Raw genomic sequence first — 23,593 nt, 5'->3', positions numbered from 1 at the left:
CCCATCCCCCGGTATGTTCGGTGATTTATGGAGGGCTGCCCCCATTATCACGAACAGTATCTGCATTTAAAAACAAAAATCTGGAACTGTCAGCGATGCCACCATAGGCCAACGTTTATGTGTCCCTCCAAAAATAAGTGTACAGTAGGATTGGATATGTTGGAAAAATATGTTCGTGCGTTTGCTATGCTGAGCTCTAGGGGGCGCCATCTGATAACAGTTCCGCGAGGTTTCCCCTCGGACCGCTGCATGGAAAAGAAGAAGAAGAAACAGTCCGGAAAAAGTTTAAAATGTTTATTCAAGTTTTTGGACAAAATGTATGTTAAAGGATGGTTATTCACAGTATGCTTGAAAAAAAAGCGTGTGAACATTTACATAAAACACTGCATAGTGAATAAGTTAAGGCAATGGTCCTATTAAATGGCTTGTAGAAAGATGTGTGGGATTGTCATGATGGACAGCTTTTAGATGAAATCAACTCTTAATTCTGACAAAAAAAATATCCCTTTATCTTCCACGTGACCAAGGAGACAGTTTATAAATCAACTAGCAAATCAGTCTAAATCCCAAAAGCTGAACCAGAACTGGGACAACATAATTCCTACATAATGAACTGCTCAAAACCCCCGACGTAAATAAATACACAAACTGCCAAATACACCAAAACCCGTTCCTCAAAATAACAAACCTGAGAATCTGCCTCAGCTTTTTCACTGAGTAAAAACATTCTGACATATTTCAAGTCGTTGATGTTTTTTGTTTTAAATAATTTAGCAATAAATTAACCAATGCAAGCCCTTCCTGTTTAACCAATGCAAGCCCTTCCTGTTAAATAGTTTATCCTCACTATACATGACACTTCAGGTATGTACAAGACTGGGACCCTCTGAAACTGTGTATTCCCAGATATTCCATTATCCAAACCAGCGCGACTCTTCACTCCCTGGCTGGCTTACCCACGATGGTGGATAAATGGAGCCCTGCACCCACATCTCACATGCACAAATCCTTCTGTGAGGGGTCGAGCCGGTGTCACTGTACAGCTGACTGTTTGGCCAGTGTTCCCGTCAGACTCTCCTCTGCCAGCTGGCTCAGGTATTTCTGTTGATGGGTGTCGGAAAAAAGGAATTACAATACGGCAGGTGACCACAGCAGGGTGTCACGGTCCTCTAGGGTCTTTCTTTGGTTTCACATTGTGTTAAAGTCAAGACATCGACATATGTGTCACAAAGGAGGCGCCGAGGAGCGAGTGAAATAAAACAAAACTCACTGACGGAGGAGAAAGGGAGGGAGGGAGGGAGGGAGGGGGAGAGCTTTGACAGACAGCACAACTGTGTAAAACACATGGAATTTAATCCATCAAATGTGGGATATCGCTGCTCCTCAGCTGCGCTGCTGCAGACAAAGAAATGCAAGATGTCTTGGCAATAATCAGAAACCTGATACAGTGGCAACCTTTCATGCAGTGTCTAGGATCACAGCGTGTGTGTGTGTGCGCGCGTGTGTGTGTGTGTGTGTGTGTGTACATTTTTTTCATAATCTTCAAATTTTAAATTTTACATGAAAAATTAAAAGGAAATGTGCTTTGGGATATATTTACATGTTCCAAGACACCTTGAAAGTTAATCACAAGTGTCAGCAATAAGTATAATACAATTAAATTATATAGTTTGGCAAAAGTTTTGAAATCAAGAGCAACTCCGATACAGTGGGACCACCTGACTCTTATCACCGTGGAGACTGCCAGAGTACGCGTTTCACTATAATTTCAAATATTCTTTATCCCCAAAACAGAAGGAGTGGATGTTAAAGTGTGACTGTGAAGACATTAGTTATCAACGCTGTAACAGGTGGTGTAAAGAACTTCTGCTACCAGACAGAGTGGGGGCCACATCAGCAGCACACAGGGGACACTTTGCACTGATGTGGAGCGGACAGACACACTGGAGCACTGTGGGATTGTGTGTACCTGCAGGTTCCTGTAGTGCACTGTGCTGCGGCAGTGGGACGCCTTCGCCGTGTCCTCGCTGGTGTAGAACAACCCGCAGAGTTGACAGTAGAACCCAGTCCATGGGACCACAAACTCCACTCCTGGGAGTCCGGAAGTGAAACAGGTAATCAGATTAATTGGTAAAAGACAGACATTTTTAGGAAAAAGGGAAACCTAAAGTCTTGCACAAATCTTTAAGATTTGGGATTGGGGGAAAATAGCAATCTGCATAAATCGGCAATTAATTAAGTCTATTGATTGATGTTGAATAAAATGTTCCTGTAGGACTTTCTGACAGTTTAAAACCCCTATTTCTAAACACACACACACACACACACGCACACACATGTTCTTGTACTTCTATCTTTGTGGGGACTTTTGTAGACAAAATACATTACCCAGCCCTTAACTCTATCACAACTAACCCCCTGACCCTAACCTAAACCCATTTCAACCTTAACCTTAAAAACGCATCTTAACCCTCAAACAGTCCTTGGAAGTTACGAGAACCAGCAAAAATGTCCTCACTTCCCAAAAATGTCCTCATTCTGATAGTACAATGAGCGTTTCGGTACTCATTGTGTAGCAATTGCAAGCACACACACACACACACATATAAACACACATACACACACACACACAGGCCCAGCTGACGCCATATGCTCTGCCATGTCATTCTAGCTATAATTATCATATTAATGATCAACTCTCAGGAGTGTGTTTCACATCTTCATTACAGATCTGGGCCAGGAAGCGACCGGCCCAGTAATTCCAGTCAATTATCGGACTAAAGCAGCGAGCCGTCAGAGGGGCAATTCATCAACGTGGACGCGATCGTGTTTTATATTTAGCACCGAGACAACAGTCTGAAAACTCAGTGAGTATGATGGTTAAATATAAAGTCCTTGGGTTGATCCAGACGGTGAAACGCGACAACATTATGACCACGAGACGCCGTCGGCGGTTGGGGTTTTAAGGTTGTGGCGTTTACCCAAAGGGATGCTGTGCTCGCTGGCAGCCTTCTCCTGCCCCGGACATGGAAAGAGGACCTCGGGCTCTGTGAAAGGCAGATCCACACAATTACGAGAATAAGCACCGTGTCTGTGTTTACACCTTTGTTCGGGCTTTCACCTCTGTGCGGAACCTCCATCTTAACTGTTTCTGCGACAGGTCCGGTTTCCGCGGTTTCCGTTTCCTCGGAGGCGGACCTGTGATTTTGCAGCGAACCTTCTGGCGGCTCGTCTGAGGTCGCCTTTTCCTCCAAACACGTTTGCTCCAGTTTGGCATTGAGTTCCTCAGTGGGGGCATCACCGAGCGCAGTCGGGGCTGGTTCGGGAGCCGCTGGATGCTGGGGCGACTGCTGGGTCTGGTTTTCAGGGCTGCTGGCAGACGCAGCAGGTTCTGGTTTCACAGTTACGGCGGTTTCTGCAGGGTCTCCAGCCTCCTTGCTCAGCTTTTCCTGGTTAGACACCTCAGCAGGTTTCTCCTGCACTTCCGTGGAGGGAGTAGGAGGTGAGATGCCGGCTTCCTTCTCCTCTACTGCTACTCCCTCTGCTGTTTCTTTAGGCCAGGACACAAACTTTTCCAACTCGGGAAGGTCTGGCTCAATGATAGAGTCGTCGTCTTCCCCTACTTCGTCGACAGTGACCAGTTCCTCCATGTTCTTGGGGTACCAACAATCCTCATCCGTGTCATTTTCGCTCTGGCACTCCTTCACCTTGGGAAATTGATGACATCAGCTGTTGAAGGTTGCTAGGCGATGCGTAAAGTAAGTCTGAAATGCTACTTACGGCTTGCTTGGTACTTTCAGGAGCTTCTTTTGACTTATTGCTTTCCTGAGGCGATGCGGACTTTTCTTTGGAACGGCGATCCTAGAAAACAAAATGACTCCATCAAGAAGCAGACCAACTTTACTTGGACAGCAGATTCTACCAGAGGAGCGAGTCCGGAACCAGTCCAGTGAGGACTCACTGCGAGGACTTACGGTGCTTTCTGTCGTGTTTTCTCGCTCCTGTTTTTCTGCAGAGGTGTGTCTCTTGCTCGTCCTCTTGCTCCTGCTCCTTCCTGGTGAACTTTGTCTCCTGTCCTCTGATCTGCGAGGTGGTTCCTCGGTCATCTCTGGATGCCTCGGTCCTCTGTGGTACTCTCCGTAATCTCTTCTTTTCGGCTTGGTCTCATGCCACTGGTACGGAGGTCTGGGTGGCCTCTCGGACTTGTACATTTGTTCCTTCGCGTAGAAATCGTCCTCCATGCTCCTGTAAGAGCTGAACGCCAGGTCTTGAGGACTGCCTCGCGGGTGCCAATCTCTGTTGCTCCTCATCATCCCTTCACCTCCTCCGCCTCCTCGCTCCTCTGCCGATCTGGAGCTGACATGATCCAAATGTTTCGGGTAAGCCTTTCGGCGGTCGGCCGATCTCCCGTTGGGCCGTTCATCATCTGCGCCGCCTCCGTTCCGCCACGGGAGATCTCTCTCTCTTTCGTCCTCGCCTCTTCGTAAATGTGGCGACCAGTCCCAGGAGCCTCGGCGGGGACCCATGCCGTTGCTGCCCCGGTCTGCCCCCCGGGACGACGCCCCCTGGGGGCTGTGAGCTGAGCTGCACGACGTAAAACTGGGGCTGTGAGGACTCAGCGAGCGGCTGATGGGACTGCGGGAGCGTGGCCTCTCTGGGACGTAGCTGAAAAAAGGTGGCACAGCGTAAAGACCCCTGAGGTGTAGCGGATTAGACACGGACATGCTAGGTTGAGCTAGGTGTCGCTGTCACGTACTGCTCAAGCTCTTGCATCTCGTCCCTCTCCCGCTGAGAGCTGATATCCTGAATAATCGACTCAACATCTTTGCCCGGTTTCTTCACAGGAGAGAAAATCCACGTTAACGTTGAACAACCAGCTAAAACGTTCGCTGGGGTTGGCCCACCAGCCTTACCTTGAGTTGCAGCTCTTTGTATCTCTTTGACATGCGGATAAGAAGTTTCTGATTGTTAATCATGGCTGGAGTAAGCTGATAGTACTGAACCATGGCCTGAGCGGCTTCCACATATGCCATCTCCAGAAAAGCCTGGTGGGAGGTAGACCATTAATGCCGATAATCCCCCTCTGACAGTTATACGGTCTTACTTAATTCACAAGCATAATCTCAAAATTTTGATGTCGGGATACATGCAAATCTCTAAAATCATCACAATGCATCGCGTTTCATTGCCGTGAAAAATCACAGTCTTGGTCCTTGTGACCGAACCCATAAATTTAGAATGTTGGAAAGTCTGTATGTTTGGGGTTATATTAATGTTACAGTTATGGTAACTGACACCAGGCAGCCACGCTGAGCTGTCAAATACTTGTAAAACAGACAGTGATTTATGACGCCTATGATATACAAGAGCGGACAAAAAGGCAGAAATACACAAGGGTTCTTGTAACGTATTGTAATGTAATGTTTGATGTTATGGTACCTGATGTGTGGAGCGCATCAGAATATAGTTGGTGACCTTGCCAAAGGGCAGTCCCAGGTTGATGACATCATTCTCGGTGCAGCTGCCTTCGGGGAGGTTGCAGATGTGAACGACTCGGCCGGCCGTGACCTTTCTGGGTGGAAATGGCTGCAAATAATCATTGAAAAAAGGGAAAATTAACTTTTTAATCGCACGGGCTCGGCAGGGAGGTTGGCTTATGTATAACGTCATCGCGCGGCCGGGCAGGTCAACCGGTTCGGCTCCCGTAATCCCAGATGTGGTTTTTACCTTTTTTTTAAAAAAAATCTGGATGGAGGGAACTCACGCGAGCTCTTGTGATCGGTGGAACATCAGTGTAGCACCCTCGCCCATGCGTCCCCACTTGAAACAGCCCACTGCAGCTATTTATATCACCTTGGCAGCGGTGCATCGGCGATAACGAAGTTTTTTGCGTTAAGATTTAGGCTCATCAGGCTCGAGAGAAAACCCTGGAATTCCCATCTGCATTTGAGCTCGTATCAACCGGCAACATGAACAATATATTCTCATATCGGATGGGTGCGTATCTAGAACTGAAGCGCGCTTGGTAGGGCGGTCCTGGTGTCCCTCCTCGAAGAAAACTCGACATCTTCCATCATCGGTTAAAAATGCTTCGCACTGACAGTTCGGGGTTCAGTCAAAGTAGCTGACAGACGTCCTACGTGACACCTCGTGCTCCTTACGCTGCAGAACAGTAGTGAACCCAAGGCGTCAGATCTTGTTTCTGCAGCTGCAGCCTCGTGGCCCCTCCTCTCGCTCAGGTCTGACAGACAGTTCCATGTGGGAGAAGGATCGCCGTCCTAATTCCACCTCAGAACCAGCGCCAGGATCTCATTTTTACAAGGAATTTGTTGAGAGAAACGCCAACAATAACATACACTTCACACTGGGTGAACGGTTGCAGTAAGCACAGGGGATAATCCTCCTTCCGTCCGCAGGCGCATCACACCGTTACCACAGTGTGTCTGTGATTTCGGGATCCCTGCTCGGGGGCCAGTAAGGAGCCCCCAAAAATGCCCTTTTCAATCAGGAATCTGGGACAAAAATAAAATCCCACAAAAATGGCAACAAGTGCTTCTGTTGGCGGGAAGATAAACCAGTTAAAGAAACCGGAATTACTCTATTTTGCAGCTTCTTGAAACGTCACGAGCATGTTTGCACGCAATTACCGACAACAACAATAGAACAAATCACAAAAAATGCAAAATGACACATGACTGATAATAATTAATGCTTCCGATGGCATCGGTGTAGAATAATTCGATTCTTAAACTGTTTTACCAATAATGTGAGATAATTTAAGCCCAATCTCTAAACTAATGGTTTCTGGCCAGTAATCAACATTAAGACATAGCAGTGATAATTCTATTAAGAGCTCCAGGCTGGTGGCACCTCCTCCTCCACCAGAACACATATAGGTCAATACGAGTTAAGGTCCATAAACACATCCAGGAATAGGCCGTTTATGAAGCTGGAATATTGGAGAGAACAAGGGTCTCGCTCGGCGAACACAGCGCAGGCATCTCTCTCGGGATTGGCTGGAGTTCGGAAGAGTAGCAGCTCGAAAGCGACGCCGCGTCGTGCACTGGGCGGCGCCACCCACACCAGCACGTCTGCCCCAGTTAACTCGGGCCAGGTCAAAGAAATGGATCGACTGCATGGAAAAGTCACGATTATTGAATTACGTAGCAGGTTCGGATCAGGAAGACGGCTAAGGAGATGGGACTAATTCTGCTAAATAAATAAATATAGCAACTTAACATGGATTTTTCCACATTTTCCTACCCACTGTGCTTACAAACGTCGTTGTTCGAGGACGCCGCCACACACCCGTTTGGTTTCTCTTTTCTTTTTCTCTTTCTTTCTTTATTTTTTTGCTGCAGCGTTGGAAGTCGGGCACTTTGCACACGTGGCTAACCCTCTAAACTAGGTCGTACCTGCGTTCGGCCGGATGCTTTGGCTCTAAAACCCTGGCGGGCTCCGCGCGGTCGCCTGCTGGGTGCGGCGGTGGCATCATGCTGACTGGCATTAGCAGGAATCTCTCCCCACCACATGTCTGTTTATTTGTGCAAATAAGGATTCATGTTAACAGATCTGGGGACGCAGGCAGGCTGGGTTCATATTTTCTCCCCACGTTCCAATGTGGACCACTTGCACACTGATCTCTTAGATCATATTACCGATCTCTCGTCAGCCAGAAACCTTACCCCACTGCCTGGGGGTGTATCTTCAGGGTCTTAGGCCTGTGTTCCTAACAGCAGTTAACTATAATCCGGTGTTTATCTCCATTTGAGTTGTGTTGTCACACGAAGCTACTGTGAAACTTCACGTCGGGCTGCAGGACAACAGGCCTGCACACGCAGGTCAAACCACTCACAAAAATACACTTCTGAGCGTGTTAGGAGCCCGTGCGCACGCGGTTTTGCCATCACGCACCTGTTCTGCTCAGACAGGTGTACGTTTATTGGGGCTAACATTAGCAGCGCGCGGCGCAACACGTGCGTATTCGCAGACCAACAATGAACCATCTGACTTCCACTGGAAACCGGCCTTGGACTTTCATTTCTCATTTATTTAACAGGGTTATGGGAAATACCTGGTGCGTCTGCAGCATTACCCTAACGTGCACGGTGCGTTCGTGGACACTAACTGTTAAAGCAGCAGGCTGGGCACCAGGACAGTGTTTGTCACGTCTAATTTTCACCCCCACTCATCATGTCCGCCGCTTCAGTTTTTACTCCACCGCTTGATGGCTGCTGTTATTCAGGCTTCAGGATCATGTTTCACCTCCACTGCTGTCAAAGTTTATAACACCCCCCCCCCCCCCCCAGATCTAGCAAAACTATCTGCAGGACATCGTGGGGGTTCAGGATTTACCTAAGCCGATAACAAAGTGGATTCATTCCCGAGCTGTGGGAGCAGGACTGCTGCAGCCCCCCCCCCCCACCCCTGGCTCTGCTGCCCCCCAGCTCCCACAGAGACAACAGCTATATGTGGATACGTGTGGATTTATTTTAAAACATCCCAGTTTTGCATTTCTGCCTGGATGTTTGGGGGGGGAAACAACACTGAAAATCATTCATGGGAAATTATGAACATAGGAAAAAAGATACACTATATTTTCAGCCAGCTCTTCAGCTTTAAAGCTAAACACTATATATAAATATAAAGTTTAAATGACGCTTTCAAAGAGCTTTGGTCGAGCAAACATACGATACACTTCCCCTAAAGACAGCCGACTCCAGTATCAATCATTTCCAACCTTTCAACAACATCTAGGAGAGATGCTGGCTGCTGATACAACACATAGGTAGGGGGGTTCCATCACAACAGCTGCTGCATGCGTTCTACAAGGCCTGTGACCAAATTTTGTTTTATAGGCTAAGGGCAAACCGTCCTAATCCTGCTGGAGAAACGAACATACTAGACTGACCTTTGATTCTGGCTGATGTGATGCAAATCCTGGCTCTGACATGGGATACGTCGCCATGGCTGCACCTGGTAGGTATGACGTAGCGACTCCCAGGGGCGCATCTGTTGAAGCAATTTGAAATTTACATAGTGACGATAAAGGAAACCATCTGTAGCCGGACAACCCGCATTTCATGGGCCTTTTTGGTGGCGAATAAATGCAACGCGGAACAAACGTCTACGGCGTTCAAGAACCCGGACGGCGACTGTAAATTCAAGCGTGCTTCCACGCAAACGTCCAAACTTAAAGACGAAACGGAATGTGCGCGCCTGCAACACTTTATTCTCACGACATATCGGCGCAGATAAACGCCATCTGTCAAACACGTCCCCTTTGATAAGGCCAGGAATAACCCCACCCCCGACCCCCCCCCGTCTGCGACGCTGCTTTACAGATCCCGAAAAAGGTTTTTTATCACCGGAGAGCCGCAAGGCTTCCTGCTCGGCTCCTACCTTGAGCGGCGGCGGCAGGGTAAACCATGGCGTTGGCGTCTCCGACGCTCACGCCTCTCTCAGAAGGCCCGCCGATGGCGAACTGGACGGCCGCGGAGCTGCAACAATCGCAGAAGGCTGATTTTAGCTGTGTCTGCTCTGCCGCGCTCGGCACATATCTGGTGACACGGCTTATATCCGTAGAAACTTTATGCCGGCTGTACTTTGGAAAAAACAACCACTCGGCGACTGTACTTGAAACAATTTCAAAAGCCTGTGAGGTTTCAGGGTCTTTAGGGGCTTTAAGGGCTTTAAATGACCCACCCTTCGCTGGCGTACAACATCCGGTTCTGCAGGTGTAGTTTCCCCTTCACGTGCTGGTCCCAGTCCTGCAAAGACACCCACACACAGATTCTGCAGGTCAGACGGTTGGCGTTTGGTTCCATACCCCGTCAGATTCCGTGTTGAGACGGAGCCCTCTCACCTTCAGGTTGTACACCTTCTTGTTGCAGATGCTGCACATGTGCGGCAGCTGATTCGGAGTGACGGCGTGGTAGTCGTTGACTTGGCCGGGCTGGAGCGTCCTGCTACCCGAGGACAGGGTCTCCCCGGTCCCGTGGAGGTACTGGTAGCCGCCGAACATCTGCCCGCCGCTCGCTCCAAAAGAAGAAACCCCACTACTGGAATTGAATTTGGGGTCAGGGGTCGGCTCCTCTGGGTTGTACAACTCTGTTCTGGAGTGAAAGGATGGTCCAGCTGCTGTCCAAACATCTGCAGCTTTGGAAACCCGATCCAGGTTTTCAGTAAGACTTAAGCTAGCTTGGCCTTTCCACTGCTCTTTATGCCCAGAGGAGTTGAAAAGATTCAGATTGCGTTCGGCGACTTTAAACCCAGGTGCTTGGCCGACCATCTCGTGGCCGTTGTAATCTCTCTGGAACCCGGCGCTGTTCATGTTCTGGGCCTGAGTGTTAATGGCGGGGTACTGTCCATCAGCAGCAGGGGCAGATGCTGCCGTTGCCCCTTCAGCTGAAAACTGGAGGCGCTTGTCTGTTTCTACAGGATAGGGAGATCCGGACTTCTTACTGTAGTCCGACCCCTGTTGGCCCACTCTGCCCCCTCCCCCCGGATGGGTCAGTCTTACATTCCCTTGGTTTTGGTTAAATCCCCCACCCACCAAAGTCCCAAAGGCTGAAGCCGAGCCGGGAAACCCTAGAACTCCGGCGTGGAAGGCGCCTTGAGGGTTCCCCACCACAGCGGTGGTTCGCAGCTGATTGAAGAGGGGGTGAGACATGGCGACATTGGACAGGACCTGGTTGAGGACGGTGGCGGTCGTGGCCGTGTTGCCCTGCTGAGCCAGCTTGAGGCGCTGGAGGCTGAGCTGAGCCTGGAGCTGTGCGAGCTGGAGGCCAGCTGGGGAGAGAAGGAGCTGCTGGTTCTGCTGCACGCCGCCGCCGGCCTGACCCCCCACCGCGTTATCGCCGCCCTCGGACACGGCACTACGGTCAAAAGCCACAAAATAAACGAAATGAGCACGAAAATCTGCTGACAAAACTGAAAATAAGAGTCAAATGTCTCGTGGAATCGCGATCATTTGTAAACTCTTTAAACCTGCTCGACGGACGAGTTTGTGAGTGTTTGCAGCTGGATTTTGCAGCAGATTATCACCTTGGAGTCACTTGGATATCGCCTGTAATAATGTTGCCACATCATAAACTCATCCCAGTTATAAATGATCCCGTCGCAGGACTCGAACTCACAACCTTTTAAATTCTGGCAGATTATTTAACATGGCGAGATGGCCCTCCAAACTCCGCAGACGACCTTCCCAAATGGGTTTTTTTCCACCCTAAAATGTTCATTCCCACTCTTAAAATTCACAGTGTGGTGGCCCGGTTTGGCCAAAAATATTACGGATAAATAAATGACAAAAGTTTTGATGAGGAAAACAATTAAACGATGCAGCTTAAAAATAAATGCTTTAAAAACAAATCATGGAAATTGTGTTATGTTGAAATAAATCATATGGATATTCCGGTATTAGTAATTATTAATCATTATTAATATAATTATTATTGTTATTAGTATTATTGTTGCTGTTGTTTGAGATAAAAACATTACTCACACGTCTATTAATACATAAAGTATAAAGCATAAACAAGCAGCAAACTGTTATCAATGTAAATACAGGCGTCAGCTAAACTCCAAAATGGCCGTCTCAAATTGTTTAAATAATAATTAAATTCCCTTTTCAGAGCAGAATTAACCACACATTTTATGAAAGGAGTTAAAATTAATTAATAAATGATAAATTAATCAAATGCTACTGTCACCCCTAACATAAACACAAAAGGCCCGACATTAAAATATAGAATTTTAGACACAAGAAAATTCAAAAAGTTACACTGACAAGTTGAATTGAAGCAGACAGCTGGAATTAAAGTATAAATGTGTTTTTATTTCAAATTCTGTGGATTTTGTATTGTTTGAGTTTTATTTACTTTTTAAATAAAAAGTAGGTAAAAATTTCCAAATAAATTCACGTTATAGAATAACAACTGCAATCATTCACTTTATTTACTCATGATCTCATCTCTTATTGTTTATAATGGTAGAAATAAATAAACATTATTTACATACGTTGTAACTCAAAAAAATAGACATAACTATATATTTAAAAGCAAAAAAAAATATGTATATTTTAAACAGTTTTTCATAAACTACTATTTTAGGTTTTTGTATAATCCTTTATGTTTTTATATAAAAGTCATGAAACACTAGTGAGTCTTTAAAATAACAGAGTAATAAAGTCAATTTCTCCATTTCTCTTAAATCTCAACGCCTCTCCGACGTCAACAAACGCAGCGAGACAAAAGGAGACGCGGCGTCCCAGAGGTCAAAGACGCGTCGGCAGTCACAACAAGCCTCCGCACGGGCCAATCAGGGCGCACAGGAAGCAACAAATTACCCCGACAAATCCAGCCGCACAATGTGCGTCTGCTCTCACGAGGAGGACGCAACGGCGAGCAGCTGCGCGTCCGGCTCAGCGGATTCAGGAGGGCACCAACCTTGAAAAGACTGGTCGCGGAGGTCAGAGCGGCTCGCCTGCCATACAGCTCCACGCCACTTCTCTACGGCCTGACGGTCGCCGCCAAATATGGCGCCGGAACGTATAGGCTAACCCAGAATCTGCCGCCGCCGCTCTTGAGCCTGTGCGAACGATACTGGCTCCTCCGTGACTGACCACCGCACCGGCAGAGGAGACGCATGTGATGAAAAGACACAAGTGGTCTGTGTGTGTGTGTGTGTGTGTGTGTGTGTGAGAGAGAGAGGGAGAGGGAAAGAGAGAGAGAGTGTGGCTACTGGCTACACCAGCACACACATACACATGGGAGAGGAGGCCTTTGGGAAGCCGGCACCAATTGCGCCACAAAAAATCTAAAGTTTGAGAGTCAAAGCCCGGATAGCAAAACAAATGTGCGCGATTGTGGCGAATGAAGCCGCGGCGAGACATCCTGGCGAGGCGAGAGGGAGGAGAACCCTCTCGGCAACGTATAGAAAGACACGGCGTAAAGCCTGACGTCACAGGTTCTAACATAAACAGCCTGAAAGGTTGTTGTCCGACCGGCGGTCGGCTTATCTCGCCGCAGAGGGAAGGAGTGTGAGGAGCCGCCACTGGGTGGTGCTGCACATCACCGTCTCCGGCCCCAGGAGGTCCCGCAGGAGCCCGGCCCCCCTCACGAGGGCCCCTGCTTGCACACAGCCGCCCCAAGTGCGACCGCGCCAGGGAACCCAACGAAGGACAGAGTTGAGTCGCCAAAGAGAAAGCCATGAAATCCCGAATCCTTGATCTCGGAGGGAAATTGGGAAGCCTTAATTCACCTTTTCGCCCTGTTTTCCACATCTCGCTGCAGTGATGGAGGAGGGTCCGCTCCCTCCACGTTTGGCAGAGCTCCACACGGGGGCGGCTCCTGATTTACGGCGTCCTCGCGATCTTAGCCTTTCAGTCCAGCCCCTCCGCCGCCATAAAATCACACGTTACTTGATGGGGCTTGTAAAATGGGGATCAGTCGTGCGGTTTTATGAAGCGATATCAGGAATAAACCGGGGACGTGTCGGGCAACCTGAAACCCGTTTGCCTGCTTGATCGCTGTCAAATCAGCATCAGCCAACAACAAAACGCTCGTTATACCTCCGCATGGACTGCTTTCTGCATGTGGACGGTAGCCGTGAGGGCTCGGGTTTCAGCCATTAGGAGAGCGTAAAATATAACGGCTCGAAGGGAAGCGCGCAAGTCAAAAGGCATATTCGAGCTTGACAGCTGCCTGAAACCATAAAAACATTCCGGCGGGTGTCTCTCCCAACAGAAAACGTACAAACGAGACTAACGACAGACTCCTGATCGTTAAAACCGAGGTCGCAAACGCTTCAGATGAAGAAAAACGGGAGTCGCTCTGCCCGGCGTCAGACACACAAGCAACTGAGCTGTCAAAGGCACACCATAACTCCCACTGTCATCCTGAGGGATTATCAACACTTTCCTGACCCGTGGGGGTCTTCTGTGGTTAGCTGTGGCGTGAGAGCGCTGACAAGAACTAAGAAAAGCCCTCCGGTTACCTGCGATCTGCTGCCAGCGAGTGTTAAACAGGGTGCTAAGGACTCTGATCACCTGTCTCCTGTCGATGCTGCACAGAAGGTCTGACCCTGCGGTAGCTATAGATCCACTAAAACCCATACAAGTGTCATAAAACCGGGTAAGACGAGCCGAAGGAGAAGAGCGTATCTGACAACTGAGCCCGACCCTCCATTTCTCCCACTGCTCTGAACTAGATATTTTTAGCTGCTGCCAGGCTGTGGACCCTTTCCCTCCCCACTCACTGACTGCTGCTAAGGGTCTGTAATAGCAGATTGGGATCCAAAAATGACAGAATGAATGAGAGATTCTGAGGGGTCGGTTGAGAGTAGGCAGACGCTACAGCGAGCTCCCCCCCGGAGGGTGTTTGGGCTGGTGAGCAGCTGGAGGATGAGTCCTGGAACTCGTCTTCCCTTACTGTGCTCAGCAACATCAGAGCTATATTTGTGTGCGCGGCGACGTAGCGATGGTACCCACGACCCCTCCTTCGGGCCCATCTCTCTGTTCTTACTCACTCTCTATCTACGGCGAGCGTCCCGCCAACCCAAACCAGTATCAAAACGGCACCAATCGGTCAAACGGACGAAGCCGGAGAGGCCGATGTGCGAACGTACGACGCAACTGTTCGCGGATGCAGGGAAAACAATCGGTGGCGCGGAGGGAACGGCACCACGTGGCCCAGCGTGTCTTATCCCAGGAAGCCGAGGGACTCGCCGCCGGCTTAAACGACCATTAGTAGAAATTGCATTGCGTCGTTCCCGACAGCTGCAATACGGGGGCTTTCGATGAAAAACGGGCAAAAAGGAGAAAGTTGGGAAGCAAAAGCCCCAGTCTAAGTGGGAAATCCCCCTTTAATCCACTGGGCAGAATGGGTTGGTTCTGCTTCAGACTAATGACCATCGAGGGACGTTTCCATGGAGCTTTTTCCCAAAATAGAGACCTGTTACAATATTCGATACTGATTTCCCCTCACCAAATTAACAATACCGGGGTCTGAACTGCGTTTCGTGGCGCGATCCAAAGAGCTGAAGCAACTTTCAGTTCGGTCGCATCCGGCATATTTGTTCACGAGGAGCTTCAGGATTATATGGAGGGATGTTAATTTAATTACCACGCATGACGGAAATGTTTGGAGAGCCAGTCTGAGCTCTAGAAGGGAGACAGGAGTCCTTCTGCACCTGCCCACCCTCAAAAAGAAAAAAAAGAGGATTTCAGACACTATCAGAGTCGAGTTCCTCAAAAACCAAACCCAAAAACAGCTCGCGTTACACAAGAGGTTGTAGAAGAAGATATTTACAGCAGCGGGGTAACTGTTAGCCGCCTGTATCAGCATGAGGAGATGCTCCTTCCTCCCCAAGGTGCAATAAATTAGCCAAGAGGTTAATCAACGTAAAGCTTTGGAATGGTTGTCGGCCTCGTGCTGACAAACCATTTAAGAGCCTCTCTAAGACCCCCCCCGCCATCCCTCCTTCTCCTCCCATCATGAGGGGGTTATTTTAGATAACCCCTCTCTTGTTATAGCCTGTATTAAATCGCAGCACTCGGCTGTTTGTTTACGTCCACGTGCACGTACGAGGAATTTAGCTCCGTTCGTAGCGCTTTTTACTTTGGCTCTGGGCTAAAGGCTCCATCAGGACCACACACAGACCTTCTCATCTGTCGCTGACGGTCCGGTGGCGGCTGAAATATGGAGTCGGAACGGGGCAAAGGTGCCCACGGGCTGGGGGGGAAGGTTCCTCAGAGAAGCCATATCCCACCCACGTGTTTTTGTGTAGGCGCCTCGTCTGGTGGCAAATCCGAAACGACTGAGAATGGGCTCCACATTGTGCTGCCAGTGTGGGAAAGAGTCCTGGTTTTGGATTTCTGGAAGAGGTTACGCCGAATGTGTAAGTGGTGACAGATCACCAGTGGCGCAGTGTGGTCCCGCGAGAGTTACACTTCCTCCTCGAACCCTTCAGAGCAAATGAGACGGACATGGCACAAACCTGCAGCCAGAGTGAGACGTAAAAAAAGAAAAGACGCCAGCCTGGACGCTATCGACACCTGCTCCGTTTACCCGCCTCCGCTCTGGACAATGCACGCTCAGGCCCATTAGCACCCATGCTAGCTGAGCTGACGCGTAAACGAACCCACGACGCCACCGATACATTTACGTTAACGCCGCTACCGTCTGCAAAAGCAACGGAATAATAAACTAACAAGCGCGAAAGAGGCTTGAACGGAGGTGCCTCGTTCCACAGGAATAAAGCCGCCGAGCGCGGGGGAGTTGCAGTAAATTAGATTTCCGGCGCTCCGGCCCTTTCATCACGGAGAGGACAGCAAAATGCCTCCGGGATGAGACCACACGCTCCAAACTAATGCTCAGCTGTTGGTGCTGGACTAACAGAGCAGAGCCCCGTGAACATGCTGGACATTGGGTCGGCAGGATTCTGGTCCCAGCAGCCTGCGACAAAAACCCTGAAACTGTGATGACACTCAGATTTAGCCGCGCATCCGACTCAAGCCCGCGCCCGTCGGTGCAAATCGCGCAGCTAAATATACACGTGTGATAAAAACTGACAACACCGGCTCTTCGTTGCTCTATTGATACAGTCTGTGAAGTCGCTTAAGCCTCCGTTCGCTCGCCATGGTTGCGGACGCTTAACCCTGCTAAGTCGACTAACTCAACACCTGTAAACCCATCTCACTTCATACACGACACTCAGCAAATACCCTCCCACTGTGTCTAAGACCAGCAAATCATCTGTCGGGTCACCAACGGGGTTTCCGAAAGGGTCAAAAAGCGCGGCTTAGGTTCGGGGCTCTGTACCTCTGGCAGCCCCCTGGGGTGATTTAAGTCGGCGCTACAGGTGATGTCATTGCAGCACGCCCCCGCGGGCACCTACATCTGCCTTATGTCACCGTGAAAGACGACCCCGACGCGGTGCCGCGCAACTGTCAACCAGTTAACGTTAAGATTAGCCACAGTTGCCGCCACGTCAACGCAGCAATGAACACATGGTTAAAGTGGGGGAGGGAGACGGCGGCCCGGCCCAAAGGACGTAAAAATAAATATGTCATTGCTGTAAGCGCAGGGAGAGAAGAGCTATGTTTGGTGGATTAGAGCAACTGATCGAAAAAAAAGTGGCCCGGCGAGGTAGTCGGAAGCTGGATCAAGCACAACGGCCGCCACAGAGGGGCCGGCTGAGGTGGGACCTGCCTGGAGGGTTCTGAAGTCCAGCACACACACACACAAAAAGGGCATCTGACACCTTTTCCAAAAGGAAAAGTAACAGTAAAGGAGTCGGGAAAGCAGCTGCGTGAAACACAAACTAACAGGGCCCAGAAAGGCAGAACTCGCTGGGATTATTTTGCAGGATGCGTGCCGAGGAAGGCCGGCGCGAGCTATAGGCCGGGACAACTTTCCCTGCTGTCACATGCTGTCAGAGTGATATAGAGCCAGCAGGTGGGGGTTGGGGAGGGTGGGGGCTGTAAGACGAGGACGGGGGAAGAGTAACGACGGCAAAGCGCGTTAACCGTGCTTGACCAGCTCCTCGGACAGCTCAAAGACACGCCGTCCATCACTGGGCTGTCATTTTTCCACCTGGAGCCTTCAGTTCTGTCATTATTCACACTCTACAGATCATCTGCTCCTGCCTGGTGTCCGGGGGGGGGGGGGGGGGGGGGGGGGGTTCTGGACCCACCAGTCACCCATTCAAAATCCACCTCAATCAGTCAGGGATTAATAAAGCTGCTCCAAAATGACCAAGAGGGACAAAGCTGTCGAACTAAAAGGGTCGGTGCTCGACGCGAGGTGGGAACCGTTAAGGTTCTGAGCCGCCCTGTCGGGCCGCCGGATCTGGGTCTTCTGGGAAAAACAAGGATGAGTCCACGTTTTCAATGAGACAAAGGGAGAGGGGAAAAGACGCATTCGGTCAATTACATTCGCCGCCAGGTAAATAAAGAGAGGCCAAAACGGGCCCGTAGCGGAGAGGACCAGCCCGCAACAACTGGAAAAGTTCTGAATGGATTTTAGTGACATTTAAATTATGGACTGAGAAACACGTGATCACATTTTAGTGGGGTTCTGGATTCTGGAGAGAATTTTACCAGTGATCTTCTAAAGATCAAGGCCAAGATCAAAGGCCATCATAAAACACCCGACTATCCTATAGAACCTTGTATTACCACACACACACACACACACACACACACACACACACACACACATATAGAATGTTACGGGTGTGAGTCAGAATATGTGGGGAAATGTGAGGATCCGCTTGGCGGAGGTTTGGAGCAGTATATCTATTACACATATATTATATATTACATAGAATTATATGTACAATATACATAATTGTATGTATATACTGCTGATAGAGGGGTTAAGGTCTGTAGCGGAGAATATGAATTTAAGGTAGTGAACAAATGACACGTCGGCGGCGTAACGTCGCTGCTGGAAGCCTTGAAAATACAGCAATGTAAAGTAAATATGCCAATAAATCTATATCATAAATCTATATCTATATCAGGCACAATACTATTATTATTAATAATAATAATAATATACGTAGCATCAAAAAGGCCTCAACATTTTAAACCCTAAATGAAACATTTGAATGATCCACTGTGTTGTTTCATAATAATCTGCACCTTTTATTGTGAATTAATGTAAAGATTGAGAGGAATACCAGGATTTGGTCATTTAACGACACACACGGCTAAAGCGCACCTCAGCGGTCGGCGTTTCTACCTCTTCACCGATTCATTTCCATACATCCAAAATGTACAGTGTTGAATACTGACTACAGGGCAACAAAAATGCTCAGTTTGGAAACGAATTTATCCCACAGCCACACGATCACTTGAAGGGCACCTGAGTTAGTCACTTTTAAATTAATTTATGTACCTTTAAGAAGCCATTTATGACATTCAGCACTTGACGGTCAGATGGTTTAGGCTACAACTTCGTACGACAGTTATATTTGGGCACAAAGACCATTTTCTCTATGATATAACCCCCCACCCACCCCCCAGCAGGGTTCCTCACCTGTGCAGGAGCTGGCTGCCTGTTTCGGGCAGATATCCACCACACTGTCCTGTTCCCAGCATTCTTCTCTGCTCTTTCCTGTCGCTCTCGGCGTTCCCGGTCCGGTCCAGAGCCTGCTGCATGGCACAACGCTCCCTCCGCACCACCTGCAGCCTTAGCACCTCTAACCCCCCCCCACCACCACCACCCCCCACCCAAACACCCCCCTCCTCCCTGCAAAAATAACTACCAGGGGTGCAAAGACCTACAAATGATGAGTCAACTTTCTCTGTTCCTCTCTGCCCTCACTGCGACAGACCGGGAGGGGGGGGAAAAACAGGCGGGAAAACACTGGAGCGGGGGTGGTGGGGTTGGGGGGGGGGCGCTCCTGATCGACAGCAGCAAATTCAACAGAGCCCCCTTTTGGCGTTTCCCCTCTTTTCCTCGGGCACCTTTGCTCTCGCTCCCCTTCCTCTTCCTCTTCGTCGGGAGGTGTGGAAGAGGCTCCTCGGAGGGATGTTGAGGGAGTGAAGTTCATGAGGGAATAACGGACGAGCCGTCCCCTGGGGGGGGTGGGGGGGGGGCAGCAGGAGGGCGTTGAGCTGAAACTGACCAACTGGGAGTCCCTGACTGGGACGCGTCCCTCCTGCCACTGCTGATTATCACCTCCACGGTCCCACACAAACACACACACACCCTCACACGGGCTGGCCAGGCCAGGAATGCGCTGGGGTTCTGGGAATGCCATCAGTCTCCCAGTAGGTGTCGGGACTAATTTAGCTGCTGAGTCACTGGAGGGCAGAGCGGCGGATTATTGACATTTTGTAACGGTCTGAGGTTTCACATCTGTGGGCCAGGAGGTAAGGTGTGTGTGCTCATAAATCACGATGAGGGGAGGAATCGCACCGAGTGTGTGGACATCAGCAGTTCTGAATCGCACGGCCGGCTGAATCCGGTCCAAAACAACCGTTAACCGCGTGAAAAATCACGTCCAGCGGGGGGGTGAATACGGACCCCGGAAGGGCAGAAACTGGAAAAAATGAGGAAGGTTTTCATTCAGAACCAGGGTCGCGGTTCGGTCTGACTTTCAGGGCCCAACAGCGGGCCGCCACCAGCGGGTTCTGGGAGTTCTGGAGACTTTAGAATCTGACCTGGCCCGTCTGTGTAAGTCAACGTGGGCTCAACAGGCGACGTAAAGCCGCTCACATCCGCTCCAGATGGAGCTCAAAATGAAAGGGACAGAAATCGAACCAGCACCAGTCCTTTCTGGGTTTTGAGCCGAGAGGTTTGCGGCTAAACGCCGTGTGGGATGAAAGGTGAAGGTCCGACGTGAGCCGGGAACAGCGAGTCCTCGTTTGTGGGAGGGGCATAAAACAACATCCGGACCAGAGGGGGGTCCAAAAAACACACACAAACAAACTCCTTTTGAGCTCCCAAACCCCAAATAGGCCCGAACACCAGCGCGGAGCGTCGGCGGCGGGGCGTGATGAGGCTGGCGTGATGAGGCTGGCGTGATGAGGCTGGCGTGCAGAAGCGCGCTGCTGCGTATTCATGTGACAACTCCACATCACAATCTCCTCGCTTATTTTTGGTGCCGCGAGAAAGCAGATACCACTGTAGGATGAAGTCGCTGCTATATCCGTGCACGTCCGGGTGACTCACAGTTTGCTCGGCAGCAACAGAGGTGAGCTACGCTCGAATTGTTTCACTGCGGAGGCATGCGCAGCCTTGGACGGCGACCAGGGCGACGGCGACCAGAGCGACCACGCCGGCGTCCCGCAGGGCCGTCCGCTCGGCCCACTCTGGATGGGAGGGAAGGTGGCGGAGAAGAGAACGGCACAGTCGTCATGAAGGAAAAATGGGCACTTCTCTGTCGGATTATATAGATTTATATGGGGGGGGGGCGCTTCAGCAGCTGTGAAGGAGAAAAAAAAATTGCTGCGCTCAGTTGCTGGCTCCAATTCAGCCCGACAAACCCAACTTTCCAGAGTGATGATACGTACAGATGATACGTGAATATTAGATTAGATTAAACTTTATTGTCATTACACATGTCGCAAGTACAAGGCAACGAAATGCAGTTAGCATCCAACCAGAAGGAAGTAGCAAATAAAAGTGTGATGGGGTATATGCAATATATACACACAATAATATATGTTTATGATATCAATCTATATGTTTGTATTCACAGAGTTCACAGATATGTAAAGGGTATATAAAAGTCATTGCAACCAGAATATGCTGTGTTGTGAGGACATTTTGGGGGAAGCGAGGACATTCCGGTGCGTTTGATGGTTCGGAATTCAGGGTCAGGTTAGACTTGGGTTAAGGTGAAGGTCAGGATACAAGTGCAGACGCGTGTGTGTGTGTGTGTGTGTGGACACTCCTCACAAACGACAGTTTCAGCTGCCCTCCAACTCAAGTTTAAAAGGGTGAAACGTGCAGAATTCCCACCGTTGTTGCAGCCGGAGGTTTTCGCGACACTTTATCCCAGGAGTGAGGCGGCTTCACGGATCGCAACACACTTCCGTCCTTTTCGCTCCTTTTCGGCGGCGTGAGAGTCACAGATTTCGCCCGTCGTGCCACAAAAAGGCACCGCGACCGCCTTGACATGTCATGTCGGAGTAATTTAATCCAGTTATCCCCTTCCCGTCGGCCTGTTTTCCAGGGTGCAGCTGGGAATGTCGCTCTGAAGCAAAGCGTTCCAGGGAAGATGGGAATGTTTATTTTGCGGCGGGTTTAAACAGACACGTGTGAAGCTATTAGGAAGGATTAGTTTGTTAAGAAAACCATTCTAATATTCTACCTTTAGCCTCATTAGAGTGACACCTCTATGTTGAGCAGGTGGCAGAACGTGACCAGGCGACGCTCCCAAATGCATCCATGAACACATGTGACCCAGACGCCTGAAGGTCAAAGGTTGCTATGGCAAAAGCTGTCTCGGGTTCGGCCTTTGAATCCTTTTAATTGTTAAAAAAAAACGCCAAATGGGACGGATTTCACAGGCAGCGGTCGGCGTCCATCAAGGGGTTCCGTGGTAAAAACGTGCCCCCGTTTCAGGATTTTAGCATCTTTATATCACGGACGTTCAACAAGGATCCGAACTCGTAGACAAAAACCTGGGTCGGACCGGGCAGCGGGCCCCGTTGGCTCCCCGGGACCTCAGCGTTATGAGCACGTGACCTCATAAACGGGGCTTAAAAAAGGAACGAGGCGTCTACGATCGCGGACAAAAACAACTTGTAAATTCCATTGTTCGAGGCAACAGATGCATTTTTTAATTGTTGGGCTAAAATTACACGCCGACGCGGCCTTGACAGGGGGCTTTTTTTAAGCACGGCTTTTTCAAAACGGTTCAAATTTTACAGCCCTGGCCAGCAAGGACCCCCGCTGTGCCCCCGCGCCACAGTCAGCAGAGGCCCTAAAGCAGTTCAACGTGTTTTATGGACTTCAACAGTAACTGCTGAGGTTAGCAAATTACCGCCCGGGAAAAAGAAGAGTAATAATAGCAAATTACCGCCCGGGAAAAAGAAGAGCAATAACATTTTTCCCTGCACTATAATGGGAAATTCACTAAATATTAAAAATGCAGATTACACTTCCAAGAAAAAAGCCTTTCCCCCCCTCCTCCTCCCTTTTTGAAGCTTTCATGGCATTTGTGGTGACCAGTCCCAGTACGAACACTGGCTGAGCACATAATCATTTTCTATATTTGGATCTCAGCTCTCCTGGCTCACACAAATGCATCTAAGTCCTGCAGACTGTACTTAGGCAGGCGGCCCAGGTGTATTAACAGCTGTTCCATCCTGCAGGCTGATGCCATCCATACTGGAGCTGCAGGAAAAACTCCACTTTAAAGTCCACCATCGGAACAATGTGGCCCAAGACGCAACAAATATGATGTTGGCTGGTATGCTTAGCGTTGGTAATTACCTTTAAGTCCAGATAGATATTTCTGAAACCTTTTTGGCTAAACAAACAAACAAACAAACAAAACACTGGCATCTTTCGGTTTTACAGAAAAGTCTGTTTCACCTGAACGCAGCACAATTCCATCTGTGCCTATTTGTATACAAGCAACTGAATAATTAACATTATCCTTATTTTGGATGTTTCATATTTTTATTTCATTCGCTTATTGGTTAGATAATTAATAATTGAAAGGGATAACTGATCCGTTAGCGTAAACTTTAAACAGGTTCAAGTATAAGTTTAGCATCCGCTAATGGAGCTGCTAATACCCCTCAGCGGGGGTTAAATAACTACGCAGCTTGGTGTGTTTAGAATGCCAACAAATTCAAACTAAAGTGCAACTCAATCTAACGGTATATATGCAGCTTTTGTGCCATAGTTGAATGTCGAAACCGTTCAAGAACTGTTGTTTTAAGTGTTTCATAATTTAGTTTCTGTGAGTCTCGAAGCTCACTAAAGCGTCCATGCTGCCTTCACACGAACCCGGAAAATTGAACTCAGATCATTTATGCGCTTCAAACATGGTGTTTTATCGTTTGTCGGTCCAACAAAACCGATCCAATAACCCGTTGACAGTATTTTCAGTCAAACAAATGTCC

At 49.1% G+C, this 23,593-nt stretch overlaps 1 protein-coding gene across 1 annotated transcript; it reads right to left on the bottom strand.

Moving 5' to 3' along the window:
• Positions 1-280: 280 nt before the first annotated feature.
• On the bottom strand, positions 281-19,165 carry rbm20 (RNA binding motif protein 20). The gene is made up of 15 exons (XM_057034956.1): positions 19,044-19,165; positions 13,996-14,102; positions 9,866-10,932; positions 9,706-9,770; positions 9,403-9,500; positions 8,912-9,012; positions 5,440-5,586; positions 4,914-5,045; positions 4,757-4,836; positions 3,975-4,665; positions 3,781-3,861; positions 3,122-3,707; positions 2,982-3,047; positions 1,970-2,091; positions 281-1,101 (listed from the first exon to the last, which is right to left on the bottom strand). Exons 1-15 carry the CDS (start codon positions 19,163-19,165, stop codon positions 1,033-1,035), a joined length of 3,534 nt encoding a protein of 1,177 aa, XP_056890936.1. The 3' UTR covers positions 281-1,032.
• Positions 19,166-23,593: the final 4,428 nt, after the last annotated feature.

The sequence above is a fragment of the Takifugu flavidus genome, chromosome 6 (assembly GCF_003711565.1).
Source record: "Takifugu flavidus isolate HTHZ2018 chromosome 6, ASM371156v2, whole genome shotgun sequence".
Taxonomy (NCBI): domain Eukaryota; kingdom Metazoa; phylum Chordata; class Actinopteri; order Tetraodontiformes; family Tetraodontidae; genus Takifugu; species Takifugu flavidus.
The sequence above is the reverse complement of the archived record's forward strand: the minus strand, read 5'-3'. Positions and strand labels throughout refer to the sequence as shown.